We start from the raw sequence: 22,770 nt of genomic DNA, 5'->3' as shown, positions 1-22,770 counted from the left end.
ATGGGGAAATTATTCATAACCATTTGCATGCACAAGCACTTAAACCCATTTTGTCTATACAAACACACATTTTGTCACCGTGCACATAATGTATTGCACATTTAAGATAAGCTCAAATATGGAAACGGGAATATAAACTTAAATCCAGGTCATATTCAGCCCGTTCTTCCACTCTCAGACGCCTGGCTAAATAATTCAGCACCTGGTTGTCTGTGTGGTGGAAGAGGTGAAGCCTGTCAGATACTCAAATAAGTTATTAATTTTCAATTTTCGAACGCTTTAGATGCACTTCATCATCCTGTTAACAATTTTCCCGTGAAGCGTGACTGATTTCCTTCCAAACAATGATTTTTCTGAAGAATTCAATTTCCTGCACCCGTTGCTGCTCTCCCTACAATAGTTTCCACTCGTCTTTATTTATTGCTGAGGTGTATTAACTTTGCGGTGCCTATTGTTTAAAGTTTACTTGCAATACGCTTCAATCTCACCTTTTCCTCCCCAAACTCACTACTTTAATTCATACAACTATATTAGACTGACCTTGTAAATACTTCTCTTTCTTTCTGTGTGTGTGTGCAATTTTTAATTATCTGTTGGTCGCAATACAAAAAGCATGTCTTTTATTTACAGTTATATTCACCTTCCCTTTGTGAACACACTTTTCAAAGCATAATCTTGTTTTTTTTATCATCCTTCCTAACTATCATGTCTTTTCTGTCTTTCAGGTATTTGTCGCTCTAAACATTTCTCTGGAGGTTCGAGACCTTGTATGGCCGTCTCGATCACTCTCCTTTTTTTCTTTAACAAAAGCCTTTTCTCCTCTATTTCCACCGGAACATCATTGAAGAACTGTGTCTCTATAATGTCAGCTGAACTCATATGACCCCTCATGTCTCCCACGCAGACCCTCCCACGGTGGAGCCAGTTTACATGGAGATGCGTCAGGGCCTGGGCCGGCCCGTGGTGATGACCTGCAGGGTGCTGCGAGCCCACCCCTCCCGCGTGCTGCGATTCGAGTGGCTCCTGTCGAACCGGCTGCTCCACGCTGGAGCCTTCGACGCCCAGAGAGACGAAACGGAGTACACCATCCGCAGCCTGAATCGAGACGGGTGGGGGGAGTACACGTGTAACGTCATAAACGAGGCGGGAGCAGGAAAATGCACCTTCCAGGTTACAGGTAAATAGACGTGTTAAGCAATTGACCAGTTGCTAAGCACCTTTATACTGATGCTAAACCTGTTAACCTTTCTGGCCCTACACATGTTATTTATAATAATATAAGTGGAACATTTTCTTACTTGAACAATTAGTCCTTGATTTTAGACAAAAGCTGCTTCTCAATTCTAGTCGGTTATTGAAGACTTTTCCGCCTGAATATAGCAGATTTTATCAGCTGCAGCTAGCTAGCTAATTGAGCTAACATTAGCTCTATGAGTTGAAAACACTGTCTTTGGTTGACTATTCAATTTTTCTTCTACTTTTTAAATAAGAACCTTGTAAAAAGGCTATCATTCTCACATACTGAAATTAGAGGTGCGTGTCCTCATGAGTTGATTATCTACGTAGACATTTTTTTAAATATAGAGCAGATCTTCTGTGGTCTACAATTTCATACTGACGTAACCCACTTGGCTTCTTACCTTTCCTACTTTGAAAAGCCAGACATAGCTTGATTGTTCATATTTAATGTTACAGAGAAAAAGCTTTTAGGATGAGGACTAACCAATGTTTTTGGTGAAAGTAACGCTGTCTCCGATAATTAGTTTGGAAGGGGATGCTGCAGAAAATAAGTAAAGACACACTATTGTTAGCACTCTGATAGTAGCATCCAGTAGGCTTTTGCACAGCAGATGTGCTATTGTGAATTTTTTCAAGTAACTTTTAACCCTACAACAAGTATTATGTAACATTTCCTCGCCTTGAATGTAACACTGAGTTATTTCTGTGGGAAGTTAGCTTAACTAGCCCGTATGCTAATATGCGCACCTCATATTAGAGCCCACAACTGGTAAATCCATTCCTTGCACTTTTGTTTTGTCCATTTTTTAACACACCACACTCAAAACTCCTTAAATGTCTCCTAAAAGCCTAGCTCTGCGTACAGCCCCATGCACGAGTTTCACACCTGCTGTGCTGAGTTACAGATAAAAGGCCATGATTGCAAAGTTGCCGTCAAATTGTTCAAAGTTTCATATCATACAATTACCATAATTCAAAAACTCCTTCAGTATGCACTCCAGCTGGTAATTTGAATGTTCACCGTGAACTTTTTGGACAGCTGAAATTGCTTCCTCAAACATATAACGGTTCTTGTCAGGCTCTGTGTGTGATAGACAATTAATTTTAAAAGAAGAGTGAAAGAAAGGAAACAAAGATAGTCAATCTGAATGGGATACGTCAATCACGTCTGCTCTTTTCTCCGTCTCTTACCTGTTCTTTCAGATAATGCACACTTACGCCCTTCATTGCCTTTCATTTTAGATGGTTCTTTTTTTCATCGGGAACAGAATGTGTCCATCTCCTTGTCCTGTTGTTATGACAGGACTGAATTTGTTTGGTCATGTTGAGTTACCGCAGCAGGCCAAGGTTTCAATCTCCCAGACCTCCCATTAGAGACAGGAGCTACAGGGTCACAGGAGAAGTATCTGTCACTCTGATCCTCTGCCACTTAGGTTCCTCTCTTCTTTGATGCTGTCTGTTTCTCTCAATGTATTGCTGAATCTAAGCGTACCCTCCATTTTTCTATCTCCTCTCTTTCTGTTCTCCTCTCTTTGTCCCGGTTTGCTTTTCCCCGTTTTTCTTATTTCTCATTTCAAACGTCTTTCCCTCCTCCTCCTTTTCCTCAGCTTGCCTAGAGTGTAAGATGGACAACCCCCCCTGTGCGCTTCATAAATCAGTCCTCCATGGTGGAACAGGTAGAGCAGAGAGACAGGAGCAGATAGTCCCCTCCAGTCATTTGTTTTTCACAACAGGCCTGGAGTTTTACGTGCTATTGCTCATGCCCCCTCCCTCCCTCCTCCCCCCTTCCCTCCCTTTCATCCTCCATCCCTCCTACCTTCTCTCTCCCTTCATCACTCCATTCCTCCCGCCCAATGCTCCAGATTCCCACCATCTGGACTCATTGGTTGCCAAAGGTATGGAGGCTCTTTTAGTAACCCCCTGAGTGAAGGAGCATGGTGCAGAAAATCCACTTTTGTTCCTCCCATCATCCATGAAATCTGGCCTGCCCCATTCCCTTAACTCCAGTTCCTATTCTTTAAGATTTCTACGTTTTATTCCATTGTGTAACTCACCAGCCTCAGTATGAGATCAACATTACTCTGCAGTTTGACTGAAATAACTACTGGAGAGGATATCAACACCTCTCTATGACTTGTGAGTCCACTTCAAGATGAAGCTCATTAAATATTTGTTATGGCTCATGCAGTTAGGTGGTGTCTTGGGTTGCTCACTTAACAGAGAGAAGACAGGTAGCCCTCAGTGGATATCCCCTCCCCCCCCCCCCCCCCGCCTGACTTCCTCTTGTGCTGTGTTGATGTGTAATAAACACATCAGTCAGTAGCTCTGGCCTGAGGCTGCAGTTGCTCCATTAAACACACAGGTCCAGTCAACTTACTATGCAGAAAAACATACATGTTACCATGTTGACGGACACATGCAAAATCTCCCAATTCATGCATTAGTCTTTTCTTGTGCTTTATATAAATGTTGTCGCCTCACAAAGAGTGCTGTGCCAGGGGAGAGTGTGTGTGCATGTGCATGGATGCCCATGTGCCAGGCCATCAGGACATCTGTGGAAACAGCGAGTCGGCTGTAATAGCCAAGTTGGACATTAAATTGTGCCAGGGGAGAGACCCCTCAGAGGGATGTAATGTGTACCACTGAGCTTTGGCTCAGCCTCCCTCTCTGGGGAACCCTGACTTTTTAGCAAAATCATGCTCTTCTAAAGAGTTAGAGTTGGGACGTAAAGAAAAGAAACTGTCTTTGAAACTCCACGCTGCTTTTCTTCTCTGATTCCATTCCAGTCTGCTGCAGTATGATTTATGCACTAGTCTGCATTTACTACACATCCTGTCCTCAGGCTGCAAATGTGTACTGATGAAGCAGTGACGGGATGGATCACAGGTCACAGAATACACAGATATTGAATTTAAAGATGTATTGCCTCAATGTATTATTGCACTTCATAAAGTTTATGGACTCAAATAAGTGAGGTTTTAAAAAAAATGGTTTACATTAAAGCAGCAGAGGCTAAGTTATTCCATCTTTCAGCCCAGAGCCTGAGCTACAGTACACTCTGAACACCCTGGCTCCTACAGATCCCATTATGCAACTCTATAGCATATTTTACCAGACCCCAAACCTTCTATATGCCCACTTCTGCCAAACTTCCAGTATGCATCACAGGCTTTGCATTACAGTTTTCAAATGAAAGCGAAGAAAATATTATAGGGGTTATTTTAAACGTTAGAAACTCCCTCCAGAGCTAAATTATACAATTTACACATTGTGTACAGGCTAAGTAGGACTAACATAAACCTGAATCTAGGGCTGTGCAATTAATCGTATTTTAATCGCAATTACGATTTTGGCCTGCCACAATTACGAAAACAACATAATCGAATAAAACAATTATTTTGCTTTGCTAGGTTGTGACAGTGCACTGCAACATATTTGATCTAATTTATTTTGGTCTAATTTATTTGTATTTATCATATTTATATATGATAAGTAGCTTTTGGAAGTGCGCTCCAAAATATTTGTTGATCTTGTTTATTGGTATTTATTATTTTGATATTATTTATTTAAAGTTTTTCAGTTGAATTATACATTCCGGGTAATCAACAGTTATAAGATACTGTTCAAATTATTATTTGTATTTGTTTTAAAGTTCAATAAATGGATGTTTTCAAAGTCAATGAATAATCGTATTTAATAATCGTGATATCAATTATTGACCAAAAATAATCGTGATTATGATTTTTGCCATAATCGCACAGCCCTACCTGAATCCCTATAATCGCTACAGAACTATAAAGAAATTCTGCAGAGCTAGACTCCAGTCTCGTCAACAATGCAAACTGCAGTTTTCCTGGAAATCAGAAATTCACAAAGCAATGCTTTTCATTTCTCCCACGTTTAATTCCTCTTGTTTGGCAGCCTGTCATGAATTACAAGAAAAAGAACAAATAAATTCCCAGGGACATTGTTCAGAAAATCAGTGAACAATGCATTTTGCGAGTTTTTTCAGGAAATGAATTCAGATTCTACACAATGATGCGATGGTATGGTCCCCATTTCCCTCTGTATTGTTGTCATTGTTCCTAATGATGCAGAAACACATTGTGGAACACAGTGCCCAAAGTTACCCAAGTAACATATTTGCATATGTCTTCAGAAGGAAATGGATTCATTGTAGTGTGACACCCCCACACTGCATTCAGTCTATTTGGATCTATTATTATTTGGTCCGTCATCTGTTAATAGTAATGTTACTGTCATCTTGATTTTTTTGTTGCATGTTTGTTTGGCTCTTTGAGGTGGTTTAAATAGGCATCTTGTATTTCTTTTTTGGTGGATGTGTTATTTTTATCATTTTGATATCTCCAAGCAAGAAAAACGTAACTGATTGTATCTTCAAACCTGCACATTGCTCGGTCACAGGGGTTTATAAAAGTGTTCAAACTCAAATGAACACTTCTCACTTCCAGACATGTTTTCTAGTAACTCAGCAGTTTGCTTCTATAATCTGTATCCTGTTCATCCGAGTTGAACTGTGCACCTAAAGTGAAGGATGTATGATGTTGAACACTTTCCACAGCTCAAAGAGAAACTGACATTGATGGAACCTGTTCGTAGTAATGACTGATATTACACTGTCAGAGTAGAAAGGCAGCATATCAAAAACGTTATCTGTGATCAGACTGTAAGTCTCTCAGGCTTGAAGGACACACTCACAATATTCGGTGCTTTTTCCTTCTTTTATTTGCCGACCTACATTTTATCCCTGTACTTCTTTTTTATCTTTACATTATTTTAGAACACAATATCACAACATTTGTCAATTTACAGCATTCAAACTGACCACAGAGGATGGAATACAAATTATAATTCCAGCTAATATAATCAACCGTTAGAAATCTCTCTGGCTCTTCTTCTGTTCGAGTGGATTAGGCGAGGAAGTTGAGGAAGAATGAGCTGAATAGTCGAGGTGGAAGTGACTCATTACAAGTTCAATATCATTTTTTTTCCTTTCAAAGCCACAGAGAGATTTCATTCTCCATCCCAGAAGGGGACTACCAGCCAATTACCACCGAGTCTTTTAATGTCTAATGTCTTTTCCCTAAAGTCAGTTAGCTTATCCAGGCGGTGGTGTTGGGTTTATCTCGGCCAGCTGTGCATCCATATGCAAGCGTCACTTCTGCCACAAAAGCCTACATCACACATCAGCCCTGCACCATATAGCACAGCTTAGCATATGGCACTGTTTTCCTCAAGAAGAAAGCATGTTCATGAACCCTTTAGAAGAGAAAGAAAAAAGGAAGTCTGCAAACAAGGTCAACTTCTTGCCGGAAGGGTTTTACTGAGCTGTTATGAATCATTGCATTGGTTCTGCTGTTATAAACAGGATTTAAAGAAAAATCAATTAAGCCTTCCATATTTTATGCTTGATGTCTCCCACCCAGGGTTATCTGTTTCAAGACTAGTAAGTGGTTTAGGCAATGTGCTTCCTCACACATAACAAATTATTAGCAGTGACGACCATCATTACATTATATTTGTTATTTGAGGTCATTCACTTTGTGAGTTTCTGAAGATTGCAAAGAACTGTAATCTAATAGATTCAATTACTACAGAACGCGTTCGCTAAATACTTATATAAGTGTGTGATCCTTTCAGCAATGTTTACCTAAAGCCGAGGCTGCGTGGGAATCTTTAGAAGTATCATGAAAACATACAATCAGTTTAATTAACCCTTGCTGCCTCTGCTCTGCTGCAAACCATAGCCACTTGTGTTTTCATTGGTCTCGTTATAACAGAATAAACTGCAAAAAAAAAGACAGTATCTGCACTGGCTGGCTTATGTAACGTTCACTGTACAGCGCGATGTGAACACAGCTGGCTCTATACAGCGAAACACTGCAGAGTGAAGTGCAGATGGTAATTATCCTTGGGTTTGTTGTTAGAAAAGATGTTGTTTTTTCTAGTTGCATTTCAGTGAGCCACGGGGGCAGTTTGTTTTATAGCATATTCAGTTATAAAACCAAAGGGTTCAATGTAACCTTGTGAGATGGATTTCATAACTCAACATAAAAACTTTCATCAGGTTGATAAATGAGTGTTTCTTTCACTCAGATTATAATATTGTATTTGAAATAGCTTTATCCATTTAAAGGCCAATTGATCTGCATCCCGGTCATCATTACCTGATTCATTTTTGCTGAAATGCATAACAAAACAAAATGCCCTCAGTGTTTATTTGGACTTATTTTCTCTGAAGAATAGGAGAATTGATCCCACCACACTAAGCCGGCAACTGCTAATCTGTTTTGTTCAGTCCAGGTCATTCTTAGGTAAGTCCAGAAGTTAATTGTGGATTTGTTAGAAAATATATACAGCAGTGGTTCAATCCTCTATGGTTTTGTTTGTGAGTATTTAGGCAGCAGGTTGGTGAATATGGAATCGACTCGAAACAGACTGCAGTGCCCATATTCATTGTTATGAAGATGTTTAGGGATAACAATGGAGGTCTATGGCACAGGGGGAAAACTGTAAAGCTCCCTGTAATGCCTGGAAGTATGGCGAAATGATTGTTTGTTTAAGAAAATCATGGGATATAGCCAGGCGTCGTCATATCACAAAGTGACTTACTGTAGTGAGTGGTTGGCTTGGTCCCTACCAGAAAATAGGTTTCGCTGAGTTTATTAAAAGGATACATCTAATGTATACCATGGATGCATGTCTCATAGCTGCAAACCGTGCCTTCTGGTAGGTCCGTTTATACTTCCATTAAGACTATTTCACTTGAGGAGCCTGATTTAACTGCCAATCTCACAGTCAAATTGTCACACTGGTTAGGAATGATTGATGTGAAGAAAAGATAAGAAAGATAAGATGGACCTTTATTTATCCCCGTGGGGAAAAAGAGTTAAAGCAGCAACAGAGAGTGAAAAACAGGACAGTAGAGATTCACACAACGTATATAATAAAACAAAGCATCAATGCATACCTAAGATTTTCATTGATATATCTACACTGTAGCTATATGTAGCACATGACAATAAAAGCCTTCAATTGAATACGGGCATTTAAGATGTCTGATGTTTACATAAGTGTAAAATACAATAAGTGTAATACACTCATTTGACCAAAACAAAAGAACAAAACAAACAAAAAAATAAAGAGAAGACATCACAATTCAGATTTCTTGGCAGGCAGGGCTCAAGAATGAAAAGAAAACCCTCATAATTCAATGATCTGTAAATTCTCGGTCAGGGAAACAGCCTTCTGTGAGCAGGTTACCTAAAAGTGGATGCAACTGCACAGCTAGTAAGCCACAATTAGTTTTGCTTCCTGTATTATTTAGCTTTCAGTTTCCTAAGATATCAGCACTGTCAAGACATTTTGTTTTGTTCGTTTGTCATGGCACAAATGATCATGTCAGAACAGCAAAGTTTAGCTCCACAGGAAATTGTCTTTGCCCCTGCAGCGATTCTATTTGAATTGAATTCATTTCACTTATCATTTTCACAGTTGGACAAAATCATTCCTTGTTTTTGGCTTTGCTATAATTCTAAGGTAAAAGCTGTTTAGGCTCCACAGTGAAAGACAAAGATCCACTAGCCTACAGTAACACTGTACTAAGGCTATTGAAACCAGAATGATAACCAATCACCTTGTGACCTTTACAAACTCCCAAGTCACAATTTATTTACTCCCTCGAGTGTCATTCTTAGGATCAAAATTGAAAAAAACAAAATGGTTCAAGGAGTTTCTCAGACCAAGGAGCCCCGTGGGGAGAAACCCAAGAGACCACTTAATCTGTTTAAGGAAATAAAGCCGTTATAATCCATCAATGACATAAACTAGCTTGACAGGTTTAGCCATTGTCTGACATTCATCAACTACTTGCTGCACAACCACACGGGTACATCAAATCCCAGTCCTGTTTTTGTTTGCGCTAACAATGGCTGCTCCAGCGTCTCCTCTCCATGGCTATTAAAAATCATCTGCCTTGGGTTTTGTCATCCTTCAATAAACAAGCCCAAACAGCTGAGGGGCAAACACAACAACGTGTTGTCGAGGTGAATTACTATTCTTTGCCTGGAAGGTCATCCTGTTAGCTTGTTGCTGGATCTTGATTAAAATACAATGTTGTGCCGGCTGTGCTTCAGCTGTCAGATATCTCGGCTCTCAGGCTGTGACCGGAAAGCACAACATCTTGAAAGATGTGTTCAGTCCATGCAACGATCGCTGTCAAAAAAAACTCACCGATTTCTACAGAGCAAGCTGTGTAATTCAAGCTTTCTGACAATCTCTTTGGTAGTCTGGATCTGAATGAAATGTGTTTTTACTGAGAAGATAACTTGAGTTTAAAGCATCTTACACTTTTAGTCAAATCTGCCATCGCATTGGATCGATACATCAGAATCTCGTAGCTATACGTCCATGAAACATACAATCTGTTACACGCTTTGGTTCAAAAGTACTGTACGTCACGAAACATAACATTAATATTTAATGATCCTTCAGGGAAAATTGGGTCACAGCAGCAACAAGGAATATCATACAGATCGGATAGAAATAGAACAAACTGAACATAGTGAAGAGAAGAGATACTGTAAGTCTTTGTCATGCTAATTCAGCGTTTCTTTAAAAAAGTCTCTCTAAAGAAGTGTTACTATGTGAACAAATGATACAACGTATACATTTACAGTCAAGCATAATGGCAAGCCTGCACAGTGTTTGTAATGAATACAAATGCAAGCAATGTATTGAGATCTCATATTATACATAATAACTATTATAACCTAGCAACAAACCTAAAAACAAGTACTGTTCAGCTGAGTCATTACAGCAGTGCCAATATATCTGCACTAACCTTTTTATTTTCACCTCTGTTTTGAGTCATTCAGTCTGATATAACATTACATCTCTCCATCATGCAATGTTATATCTGACAGTTTGACCTCAACTGCTTATCTTAATGTTTTAAAGATGATTCATCTCTAAAGAGAACGTGTTAATGTAGTAAAACATGCAACTGCTGCCGTTTTATGTCTATTATCACTGTACAGTAACAGCACCATTATTGGTACAATTGCTGTGATTCAAGCACTCCTAAAATGTATGTCATTCATTCACAATCTATATTAAGAAATGAATATGTCCATAACATGCTTTTTTGTTTGTTTTTCAAGCAATACTTAAAGGGGACCTATCATGCAAAATGCACTTTTGCACGTCTTTTATACATGAATATGTGTCCCCGGTGTTCCAGGGAACTCACCAAGTGTCAGAAAACACAACCCTCTCTATTTTCCTCCATACCCAAATCTCTAAAAAAGGGGCTGCAACGGATCTGATAAAAACTGATCCAGATTTGAACACTGTCCTGACGTCAGGACAGTGGCGCTACGGCTATTGGGCCAACTCCACCAATCAGGAGGAGACAGCCACGGCCATTGCCGTTCGAAAGCGCTGGAGACGCTGTAGTACATATGCCAGGCCTGTAGGTGGTGCTGTTCTCACAGAATCTGCCCTTGCAAAAACAGAGCTAAAAAATTTCAAATTGAGCAAAATGAGGCATGGCTAAAATGCATGATCTGTTTGGTATTTTGAAGAAAAAAAAAGTATAAATATGCCTTATATAGTAGGTATGGTCCTACACTATATTATTCAAATATAGCATGATAGGTCCACTTTAAGTTAAATCCCAGCAACTCATTCTATCCAGTCTAAATGCTACCCATGGTGACTTTAACATGTTACGTTTTCTGAGACTTGTTCATGTCTAGTATTTGCTTTCATCCTTTTTTCACTGCTTTTTATAAACAGACTTGTCAGAATCTGTAGAGATATATTTTATATTTGGATATTTCTGTCACAAGTATCCCAAACTTTATCAAATACTACTTCTATTGCTTGGATAGCCCTAAAACAGTCCTGACTATATTGGCAGAAGGCATGAGTGCCATTAGATTCCAACACATGGTTTTCAGGTGTGATCTTTTTAATCTTAAGTAGGTTTTAATGCAATACTATCAATGTGCTTTCTCTCCAGGCAAAGCCTACCCTCCTGAGTTCTACTACGACACCTACAGCCCGCTGTGGCAGAACCGGCCCAGAGTCTACGGCTTCAAACTGCAGTGGACCCAGATGAACCCCAACGCGGTGGACCGCATCGTGGCCTACAGGCTGGGCATCAGACAGGTAGGATCACTAAAGGTGTTTTTATATTAGGTACGATTGATTTGTACCGTGCTGAAGTACACATGAACTGGAGACCACCTTTTTCAAGTGGACAGGATCGGGGCCCCGAGTACGTAACACAGTGTTCCTACTTATCAAGAAAAACTAGACTTTGCGGTCAAGTGTATTCCAATCGGAGCCAGGGTCCCTGATTTGAAGTCAACTTGGAGTTGTTTATGTGAGCACCTCACCCTGCTGCCTGCTGATTTGTTTTCTTTTTCTCTGTTTAACCTACGTGCGCATGATTTGAATGCTGTTTGTTGCAGTTCAAAGTGTTTTTCAGTCCAGCAGAAATCTGTTCTCAGGGAGCTTTTGTAACAGCCAGAACATGAGTTTTTAAAAGCAAGAAACATCGGCTCCGTGTAAAATAATCGCTCAGTCATCTGTAGTGGTCAGCCTCTTTCCCACCCTTCTTAGATAAATTAGAGTTTATTTGCGCCACGAGGCAGTAAAAAGCTTTCTTATTGCCAATTTAAGCGTGCGATAGATGTGTTTGCACAGCTTGCTCGTTGTATTCCGTTTGACAGCGCCAAATCGTGCGCCTCGATTCATCGACAGTCTTATTCTACAGTTTTGTAAGAAGTGAATGAGCCACTGTAGACCACGCTGAGTGACTAACAACCTGTCAGGGGCGGTCGTTTGTACCAGTTCTGTGCTTTCCCACCAATTGTTTCTGTTTTTTTGCTCTCAGTCAGAGGAGTGGAGGGAAACCCCACAGAGAGAAAAAGCAAGCATAGCTCCTGTTTTGCTTTTCAAGTCAACTCCACAGATGACAGGCCGGTAGCAGCATTGATGGATGGCATGGTTACATTTTCTCTCTTTGGCAATCAATGTGTACCTTCCTCTCCTTCCTCTCCATAGCACATGGCAGGGTGGAGCACATTTTGTCTTTATGGATATCCTATTTACAGCAGCAGTAAACAAAAAGTTTGAGATAGCCAAAAAGCTCCATTAACTCAACTAATTGTAAAGCCCCCGTCACCAGCCTGTATCAAAAAAGAGCATATATCAAAGAAATGTAACCCATCCTGCTACACCAAAATGATATCAGTTCTGCTTTGGAATTAGCAAGAAAACCCTGACAGTTTTTTTTGCAATGAATAATATAATTTCATGTTTGTTTCACACTACACCCTCAGGAATTGAAGCCTGAATACACATTTTAAACCAGTTATGTTTGCGCAGAGCAATGATTTTCCTGTCATCTCTCTCACTTGGTCTGTTTGGTAATAAATGATGCTGTGCATTGCGGTGCCCATGGCTGCGCTTGCCAAAAGTTTGTTTGAGAACTTGCCAGGAATATACATTTGCTTTTTTCTTATTTTCAGCCGGGTTGTGAAGTCTGCATCTATACTGCATCTTTACATTTACAAAGAGAAAATATTACTTCACCAGTCTATGTTTGCAGAAAATCATTGTTTGGGCAAATTAATTTCTCTCCTCCTTCTTGCCTTGATATCTCGAGAGGGTACACTGTGACCATTATCTCCTTCCTCCGAGGCATAACAACCGATCTTCCATCGTCTTAGATTAAAGAAATTATCTGCCTTAAGGAGAATTAATTTGTTTGTGGGATTGGCTTTACAGTATACCTCTGTGATGGATTAAGTCTCAGCTTTCAGCATTGATTTAGACTGATAATATACTTTTGAATACCTTTTGGTGAGAAAGAGTTGGCCTAAAAAAAAGTGTAAGAGGAAATGAGATAGGAGAAAATGAGTAGGAGTAGAGGCTGATACTGACTGTGCACGAGTGGTGCAGTAATGAAACCTTCGGCACGTGGACAACACCACTTCGATCTATTTATAGATCCAGCAGCAGCTCCCCTGCCATTCCCGCAGAATTATTATCATTTTCTCTTTTGAATTAATGCACAGAGCCCGCAGACCTTATGCCTCTGTAATGGATTGCTTTGTGTTATCGTCCAGTGCTCTCCTGAGAGACAGACGCTGAAGGGGAAACGGGGATGGAGCTCTAGCTCCACCAAAACACAAATCACTGCACCTGTCAAGGACGCAATGTTAAGGTGTGACATCTGGCCTTGTTTTGACACTACAGCCGGCTTCTTCAAAGCCTTCTTAGCTGTCCAGATGCCTCATTTCCTGTCTCTAACCCCTATAAGGTCACTTTTTCGCAGCTACATATTGCCATCTTGGATCAACTTCCCTTGTCTCTGTCTTCTCTTCCTCCTACTCCTCCTCTTTCGTCTGTTTTCAATTGATCTGTCAAGTCTAGGCAGATCAATAGGAGTCATATGTTTTACATGCCGGCAATAAACAGTCACCATAGTCAAAGAGAACAGTCACTTTGATACTTTCTGTGCGACTTTTGACACCTGATGTCGCTGTGATCAGTCTTGCTGTTGTCTTTAAAAACCCTGTGAAATGAAATCAATTCGGCACTCTGCCTCTGTCGGCAACATTTGAAAAATGAAAGGTAATGGGATGTAAACAGAATCCTTAATCGAGCGCAGACGCAGAGACTCAGTGAACATTAATGGGAATCAAAACAAAGGTGCAAAATCCATAAACCAATAAGCATGTGTATGATTCAAAACGTCTCAGAAGTTAAATGTTGTTTCTCAATCAAGGTTTCAAGATTGATTTCATTTGAGCATTTAAATACATCTGCGTTTTGATACGAGAAAAAAATAGTTTTTGTTGTTTGCAGTGTTTTCCAATACTAGCATTTAAGGGCCTCCATTTGCCTTGAGCTCCGGCACACACATAGACAGTTTTCCCAATTAAATGTTTTTAAACCTGACACGAGCCTCCAAAACTGTTTTACAGCACATATAGTTTCATACTCTTATTTATGCTCGCAGCATTACACCAGCACCTAAACTAAGCACAAGCAGGCGCTGTGATGGGGGGGGATTTGGGAACACTAATGAGCTCAGATACAAACCCCGAGATATTGTTATTCTGCGAGTAAAGTGACAGGGCGCTCCCAATACAACCTGCCATCAAATCCATTTGAAAATAAATATTTATTTTTAATGAGACCCATACAGTTGTTTTCTATGACAACAAAACAAGGCTATGTTATGAATTTGGTAAAGCAACTAAACTTAAACAAAATCAAACTAGTTTCAAGTTTTATCATTGCTTCATTTTGGTATTCATGTTTTAGCTGCAGGCATTAGACATAATGAGCATATAATAAGCATATGAACCATTCAAACATCTGCGGTTTTATATTATAGGAGCTGATCACAAAGGGACAATGGCAGTAATAGACAGAGAGAAAATGGTGAATCGTGCAGCTGAAACCAATCAGCTAATGCATGTGCTGCTCTGCCTGAACTTACGTTATGCTCCATAAGTGGGACTTAACTGGATTTTATTATGTTGAATAGGTTTACATTTGAAAGCATGAGAATTAGGTTATATGTGAGATTGAGTTTTGTAGAGCTCTTTGGCTCCAAAAAGTAAAAATAAGAAAATACAGAGGAGATGCCCCCTTTAAGCTAACTGATCGGTTAAAATATTGCTTTTGCATTAGTCTGTGTTGACATGCATGGCGGTAGGGCTGCTCGATTAAGGCAAAAATCATAATCTCGATTATTTGGGTCAATAATTGATATCACGATTATTAAAAACGATTATCCATTTACTTTGAAAACATCAATTTATTGGAGAAAAACAATTTGAACAGTATGTTTTTAACAGTTGATTACCCTGAACTTTAAGTATAATTCAACTGAAAAACCAATAAATAATAATAATAATAATAAAAAAATAATCGTTTTATTTCGATTACGTTGTTTTCGTAATCGTTGCAAGCCATAATCGTAATTGCGATTAAAATACGATTAATTGAGCAGCCCTACATGGCGGTGAGATTTTATGTATTTATGTCTGATTTTCAGTGGAGATAACCGTAAACTGTTTGTGGGCACAGATTGTATGTATCCTAATGTGTTGACTTAATGAACAAGTTTGCATCTAACTTATAATGCATGGTGTATTAGTGTTGTGTGTTTTTTATTAGAGATTCAACGATAAATCTAATTCTCAATGAGTCGATTGACTGAAAAATAATCGATTCATCTTTACAGTAATTTAGTCATATCAAAAATATCAGAAATTGCAGTGTCATCCTCCTCAAAACTGAGATTTCCTAGGTTTCTCTGTATCATATCAAGCTCAATATCTTTGTTTTTTTTATTTTCAAAGACATCACTTTGGACTTCGTTAGTTGTATCATTACTTCCTTATCTTTCGAATGTGGACAGTGTTAAGTACACCTTCTCTTTTTCCTCTACTTCCCCTCAACACCAATCTATAGAAATGACAGAGACTGCCAAATGTGAAAAAAACAGGGTGACGTGTGTACATTTTTTTTAATTGATTGTTTTCATTTTTATATTCCAATATCAAATGTGCTTGAAATGTCACAGCCTCTTTTTAGAGTGTTCAAACACACACTATCCAACAGTGTGTCATTTGTGGCAATTGGCTGCTGTAATGCCGTATGTGCTCAAATGTTCAAAGGAAAGGTAGAGGTAAGCGCTCCATCTGCAATTACTAGTGCCACAAAAAAACCCTGTTTACCTGCAAAGTAATGGTGGTATAAACTTGCACCCCGTAATTTGTGGATCATCCCGGCTCTTAGTAATTACTTAATTGGTATTTTTCTCACACACAAACCTACTGAGTGTGCTATCACACTTCCATTCTCTCTATCTCTGTCTCTCTCCGCTTGTTACACACTCCGTCTTTTCCTCTGACTGAGAAGGGCATGTAAAGTCACTAATTGTGATGCAGAAGCTGTAACTTGTCTTTGTGCGGCTCTTCCCCTTAAACCGATCTCAAGGATAAAATGTACCCTACTTTTCTTCTCATTGCCCCCCAGCAGCAAACCTCCCTTTTGTTTCCTTGGATTTCCTGAGCAGCTGTTTTGTATCAGAAGCACAAGCTAATCTCTTTTGTGATACCTGAGCTTAGTCACAGACAGACAGTTTGTGTGAACGAGATATACAATTCCTGTCAGTTCAAGGTCCTGCTACAAAACATTGTCGAACGTGATTAAAGAGCAACTTTAAAAGAATGAGGCGATGGTGTACAGAGCACAAAGGTGTTGTCCTTACTGTACTCGCACAGCGCCTGTATGATCCACACTGGGATGTTTTTTTTAATAGGAAAAATGGAACCGGATTTCTCTCTCTTCAAGTATGGGAATGTTTCTTCTGCTTGTTAATAACCGTCTTTGAATTCAGAGGCTAGGAGCTGCTTTGAAAGTAAATATTGCTAATGAGCAGCTAGCTGTCAACAATTTACCGTGAAAAGATAAGATGTTTTTTGTTGTGTAGCATTTAATGTTGGCGGCGTATCATACAAATGCCTATAGATAGGGTTAATTGGCAGATGAGAGGGTGCATCCAACACTGATGGTGAGGGGAATGTATATTTGCTGTGGTCATGTATGCAAAACACTCCCAGGAGCAAACGCTTCAGAAGAATACGCTTTGAATTGACATGCTCTACTTTTGTGGTGATACTACATAAAAGCCTTGACTGTATGCATTCCAATTTCTTTAGATATGAACATTTCTGATGAATAATGATTATAGCTGCTTTTAATTTGCTGTGGTTTCATATATTTCAAATATCAAAGGTAATTTATTCCTAATCCTACATACCATACCTCTGCAAGCTCTAATCTGGTTGGTATGAGATCCTCTAACTGGAAGTGCTGTTTACCAACATGCGCTCTGGGGTCCAAACCCAACACTGACTAACTATTGCTGATTGGTCTGTAATTAACTTGAGGCCACTCCCGGACCTTCGAACCATGAAAAGAGGGACTAATCTAAGCAACTCAAATCAAGGGAATTAGCCAAGAGCCTTAGATTTGCTTAATCAATGAAATTAGCTTTTCTAGTCTAAAACCTAATGTCTCTAAAAGTGGCAGATTAAAACTGACCATCAAGGACAATACCGTTCAAACATGTTCTTGATTGATTTATAGGTGGAGTTATACCTGTGCCTTACTGTGAGTTTGGTACAGAAGGAAAACAAATGCACAAGGATCTGTTCATTTCAGTTTATTCAGAAAGTAGTGCAAATGTAACAAAATTAGGATCTAACGTAACATTTTGCGCTCAGGTCACTGTGGTAAAAGATGTTGCTATACGAATAAGGAGCATTTTACACATATGTATTAAAATATAGGAGCACGTTAACAATAGACCATCAGATTACATTCTGTTAGTATCTTTTATGCATCAAATCAAAAGTTATACAACATAATATAAGTGTACGAACAGTGCACTACTTAAATTCAAATGTAATTCAAATCTTTTTAAATTCTGATAGATACAAACCCAATACTGACGACTACTTGAGAAGCACTATGTGGTTGATTTCCCAAATGTTTTCGATTAGGACAATTATTAATAAGATATCTGTATTTGTACAAAACGTCTTAGTGTCTATTGATTGTAATCATCTCTTTCTATGCAGATGGGCCTGCAGCGCTGGTGGGAGCAGGAGATTCCTGTGGACGGAGCGATCAACAAAGGAGAGCTGATGACACACAACCTGACAGAGCTCATAAAGCCTGAATCCTACGAGGTGCGGCTGACCCCCATCACACGATTCGGAGAGGGCGACTCCACCATCCGGATCGTCACGTACAGCGGTGAGTGCTATAAACCGTCTTTCAGGAGGACTGTGATCAGTCTGCTCTTACTGCTGGATTTGAAAGTCCCCACGTATGGATTAGAGAGTAAAACACGTCAGGGGAGAGGACGCAGATTCACTTTAGGATTCTACTTAGACGTGGCTGCACAGGTGGAGGAATTACAGCTACAGCTGGTTATGTTATCCTTCAGCTAACTCCGACATACTATGCCATTTCAACAGCTTTAGTTTGTGCTGCCGCATATGGACACATGCTTATCAACATTGATGATATCACAGGTTCACTCTGGTACCAGCCATCTTTACCATGATCCTAGGAGGCTTTGTTATGTTTGATTTATAAAGAAGGTGCAGTAGAAATTAAACTCATTAAAGGGACCCTTTTATGCTTTTTGGGAGTTTTGATAATAGGGCCCCTTTAAAATTACCTGAACTGTCAGTACACAGCTTTGCTTCTTTTGTCACTTTGTGTAAAGTCCGATCAACTGACTTATTATCTCGTGCTTGTGACTTGTATTGCCTGAGTCAGCTTTTATTGTGATCTCGGACACAGGCTGACTTGTTGTTCCTGTGAGATCATTGTGACATCAGAGCATCAGAAGTACCTTGAGTCACAAGTCCAAACACAGACAGTAATACATTTGCTTTACGCAGTTATCCCCCAAAAACAATGTATTTTTATGTGAGATTGCTTTTCATTATTTTGTCAGGAGATATTATTTTACGTCCTGGGATTTATTTCCACAAAATAAAAGCATTTTTGTTTTATATCGCATATATTTTTCAAAGGTCCTAAGCCTTCCAACGCCCCCAAATCAGGACAATAACATGACTTGATTTGGTTTATGTTCTTATTTAAATCAGGGCTATAGTAATACAACATCATGTAGATTCTTTGTACTGTGTAGCAGGCCTGCACTGTATCGTCTTGCAAATGGAGGCCCATCCTTCAGCCTGCTGGACGACACGCTGGCTGCAATGCTAACACTACATTAGTATCCCCAGTCGGCCCAGCAGTGACAGTGAACAGATGCACAGGTACTTGAGATGTGCATTTTCAGAAACAAACTAGCCCACTGTTTTCTGTCTTCCTGAGTTGTGCTGCTGCAGTTGTGAATTATTCAGTTCCACTGCAGCTCATCACGGCTGCTCAAAAGAGAATATCGGGGATGAGAGAGGTAAAACTTTCTCTGCTGTTATTTTTTGAAGCATCATGAAGCAAATTGTGCTGTCTCTGCTAAACCTTGATTTGAAATCAGTTTAATCAAAATTGAATCCAATCAAAGTGAATGCTAGTGAAGTGAGGCTAATTAAGACAGAGAGAGGAGCTAGAGAAGTGGTAGGCAGCCAAGTTGGGACTGAGGGGAAAAAAATAGAGGAACAAAGTAAAAAAAAAGACCGCCAATGCTGATGTGCGAATGGGCTGCCCAACGAGAGACCAGACTAATTATCACTCTAGGGCTGCTCTGTTCTCCCACGCTCTGCACAGCGTCATGAAGCAGCCTCGGCAGGTCTGATCAGATCCACTCTGCTCCCGTAAGACAGCCTGATGTACAGTCCTGCATCATCTCCATTATCGCTTCCTTTTCACACTCACTGGGGAACAGGAACCACATCAATACAAGTGTATGGAATAAATGTGTGTGATTTTATAATCTTATATGCTTCTATGGTTAATCGGTATGTTAGCAGGTTTTATTCCAACTCTTATTATATAGAAATGAGTGATATATTGTATTGCGAGGAAGAGTAATCCAATTATGCCTTTACTTGGACATAGATTAGAGAGTCCAGAAGATGTTTTACTAACCAACCTATATTTAGCAATTTTATTACTGACAGCTACGCTTCTGTTTGAGTCACTGACGTCAAAGAACTGACCATTAATAGCACAATTCTGTCGATAAGTGCTCTGCCGTTTGAGCGAACTCTTGAATTATCTGATGAGGATTCTGCTAGGAGAATTGATCCAACCTTGATAAACACATACATGATTAAATACTTAAATCCATAAAACCTAAAGCAATGATGATTGACAGGTGCTGAGGAGCAGGGTAATAGTGAGAAGTGTCATGTTATATCGACTCTGATGTTTAGGCGTTAGCTTCAGATGCCATTCAGCTAATGCAACCCGAGGTAGTACATACAACATGTATGCAGGGTTTGAGTACTATATGTACTGTGGTGTGTTTACGCCGGGAAAGTTAGTACACTCAAAACAGTTAGTATGCTAAGGTGTGTTGTACACCACTAGGATTCAAATGAATGCACGAGGAAAAGGGAGGGGCCACTCACACCTGCAAAAAACTACAAACAAAAGCTGATGGTGGTAAAAGCTTTTGAGAAAATTCTTTTAAAAAATAAGCTATCTACTGGTAAAGTTGAATATGCAGTGGTATTTCGTCTTAACCTGAATCTGTTCATTTTGATTAGATTTTTTTTATACTTACAAAAAAACAATGTACTTGGTCAGTTAGTTTTCAGTATATCCTATTAACAGTTTGTATTCTAGGGCAGTGCTTCTCAACTGGTGGGTCGCGACCCAAAAGTGGGTCGCGGACCCGTTTCGAGTGGGTCGCGGATGTGTGTGTGAAGAAAAAAAAGTTGAAAAAAAAAAATTTGAATTTCTTTTTTTTTTTTTTTTTGGGGAAAAACTCAAACTTTTATTTTGAAGGCCCGATTTTCTTCTCAGAGTGTACCAGAATTCGTAGTTTATGTTAGTATTTCTAAAAATCTCCTGGGGGAGAATCCCCCAGACCCCCCTGCTGGGGTTGGGTTTCAGCATGTGTGCCTTTTTATATAGTTCAGCTTTGATTCCATCATCTCATTAAACCTTTTTTAAAAGCATACTTTAGTTCTGTGAAGGGATATAAGGGATATATGCACTGTACTTCACTTTTATTAATATTGTATGCTCAAAAGCGTATATATTACAGCACGATATTTTGTTGAATAGATTTGAGTGCTTCAAAATGTTGGGTCGCGATGTATTGACCAAGTAAAAAGTTGGTCCCGAGGCCTGACCAGTTGAGAACCACTGTTCTAGGGTGACTCATCTTTGCAGATAGAAACCTGTTCAAAGTGTTACCATTCCACAGTTACCCATTTTCATTTTGAATGACCCAGCTGGCATTTAAAAATACAAGGACAGGCCTTGACTGAGGTTTTGTTGTAATGCTCAAATATAGCACAAAAAAAGTGTTTTTATAGTTTGGCTTGCAATTGGGTCATTTGCTATTTTTAATATGCTGAAAAAATGCTAAACCTTTGACTCTTGCATTTTGAATCAGACACAGAGTACTTTGAGAAGATGACATATTCTGCATTAAAATTCAGTCATCACAGTGCGTGACGGTTTTCTTTAGCACTGTTGTTTCACTCCTGGAAAGCAGTGAGGGGGAATTCACCTTTAGCCTCTGGTTATGCTGCGGAGTTTGCACATTTTCCCTGTGTTTGCTTTGATTCCCTTCAACAAATCAGAAAGACATACAGGTTAGGAGTCTCCAAATAACCCTCAGGTGTAAATGTGAGAGTAGTTTCTTTCTGTGTTTGTCCAACTGTGTGTGCTTGTATGCTTGCCATGCAGTAGTAGCCTTGCTTTCACTATACACAAAAAATCTATTCTCTATTTCCCCACGATAGTAAAAATTAATGTGTCTGTCCAAAGTAAACAACAAAAATATCATAGCCGCTTTGTTAGCTGTTAGAATAAACATCGCTGTCCTCCTTCCACCATAAGGCCACTCAAATTGAAGTATTAGAGAGTTTGCTCGTCATTGCCCAGTAGGCCATGCGATCATTCTGATGCACATAAAGCCGATGGAAGCAGCTTTTTCTGTGAGTTGGCAAGAAAACACAAAGGCGGTTATAGTGTCCCCAGCTGTAGGATGAAGGATGGTTGTGTCACGGAGCTCCAAAGACGTTCTTTTAAATTTTGCTGCAGTGACAAACTCAGCATCTGTTTGGTTTTCCTCACAACATCCGTCTCTCCCTCTCTCCCTGGTTTCCTTCATGGCACAGGATGTAATGTCTGAGCCTCCTGTCATCCTTCACTGTGGCACGGCGAAACACTGCGGATATTTCTTAATATTCCATTTTTATGCAGTAAGATGTCTCTCCGGAAGGCGATACCCACTAAATCTTATATTAAATACAGTTTTTCTGCTTTAGATAATATCTGTTGCCTGCCATAGCGGTGGTGTTGGGGTTTTAATATTCGGCCAGCGGTGGTTCAGTATAATCCCTGTCTGAGCTTTGTTCAGTCATGGTCTCTGTTTACCTGAGAATTCAATGAATCACAGCTTTGGGAAAACATATATTTTTATTATTAGTTTTCTCTTTTACTGATATAAGCCTCAAGCTGTCAACGTAGGGCTTTCTTTAGAATATTGTGTTATTGCAGGGTATTTTTTCATGGACAGAATTCTTGAAAATGTGATAAATACTGAAAAACACTTTGATTGCAGCAACATAGTAGTGAAGGCTTAGGGATTTGCAAAACACAGTGCAGCTGCTTTCTCATCTAATAACTTCCTTTGACATGTTTTCTTTTCATAGAAATCCTTTTAGTCAAGACATTTATTCACTTTGGGGCGACAGAAGATAGATACAACTCTCATGGTTGTCTGTTAAATATGAAACGTTACCAGCC

The 22,770-nt window shown here is 39.5% G+C and overlaps 1 protein-coding gene across 1 annotated transcript in view; it reads left to right on the top strand.

Annotated features, from left to right (window-relative positions):
* mdga2a (MAM domain containing glycosylphosphatidylinositol anchor 2a) overlaps positions 1 to 22,770 on the top strand; it is a 176,072-nt gene that overhangs the window by 128,514 nt on the left and 24,788 nt on the right. The window contains exons 10-12 of the mRNA XM_034150816.1: positions 905 to 1,177; positions 11,285 to 11,433; positions 17,940 to 18,117. Of these exons, the coding sequence (XP_034006707.1) occupies positions 905 to 1,177; positions 11,285 to 11,433; positions 17,940 to 18,117 (600 nt within the window). The remainder of the gene's footprint in view (positions 1 to 904; positions 1,178 to 11,284; positions 11,434 to 17,939; positions 18,118 to 22,770) is intronic.

The sequence above is a fragment of the Trematomus bernacchii genome, unplaced genomic scaffold (assembly GCF_902827165.1).
Source record: "Trematomus bernacchii unplaced genomic scaffold, fTreBer1.1, whole genome shotgun sequence".
NCBI lineage: Eukaryota > Metazoa > Chordata > Actinopteri > Perciformes > Nototheniidae > Trematomus > Trematomus bernacchii.
Note: the sequence above shows the minus strand (reverse complement) of the source record. Positions and strands in the feature narration are given on the sequence as shown.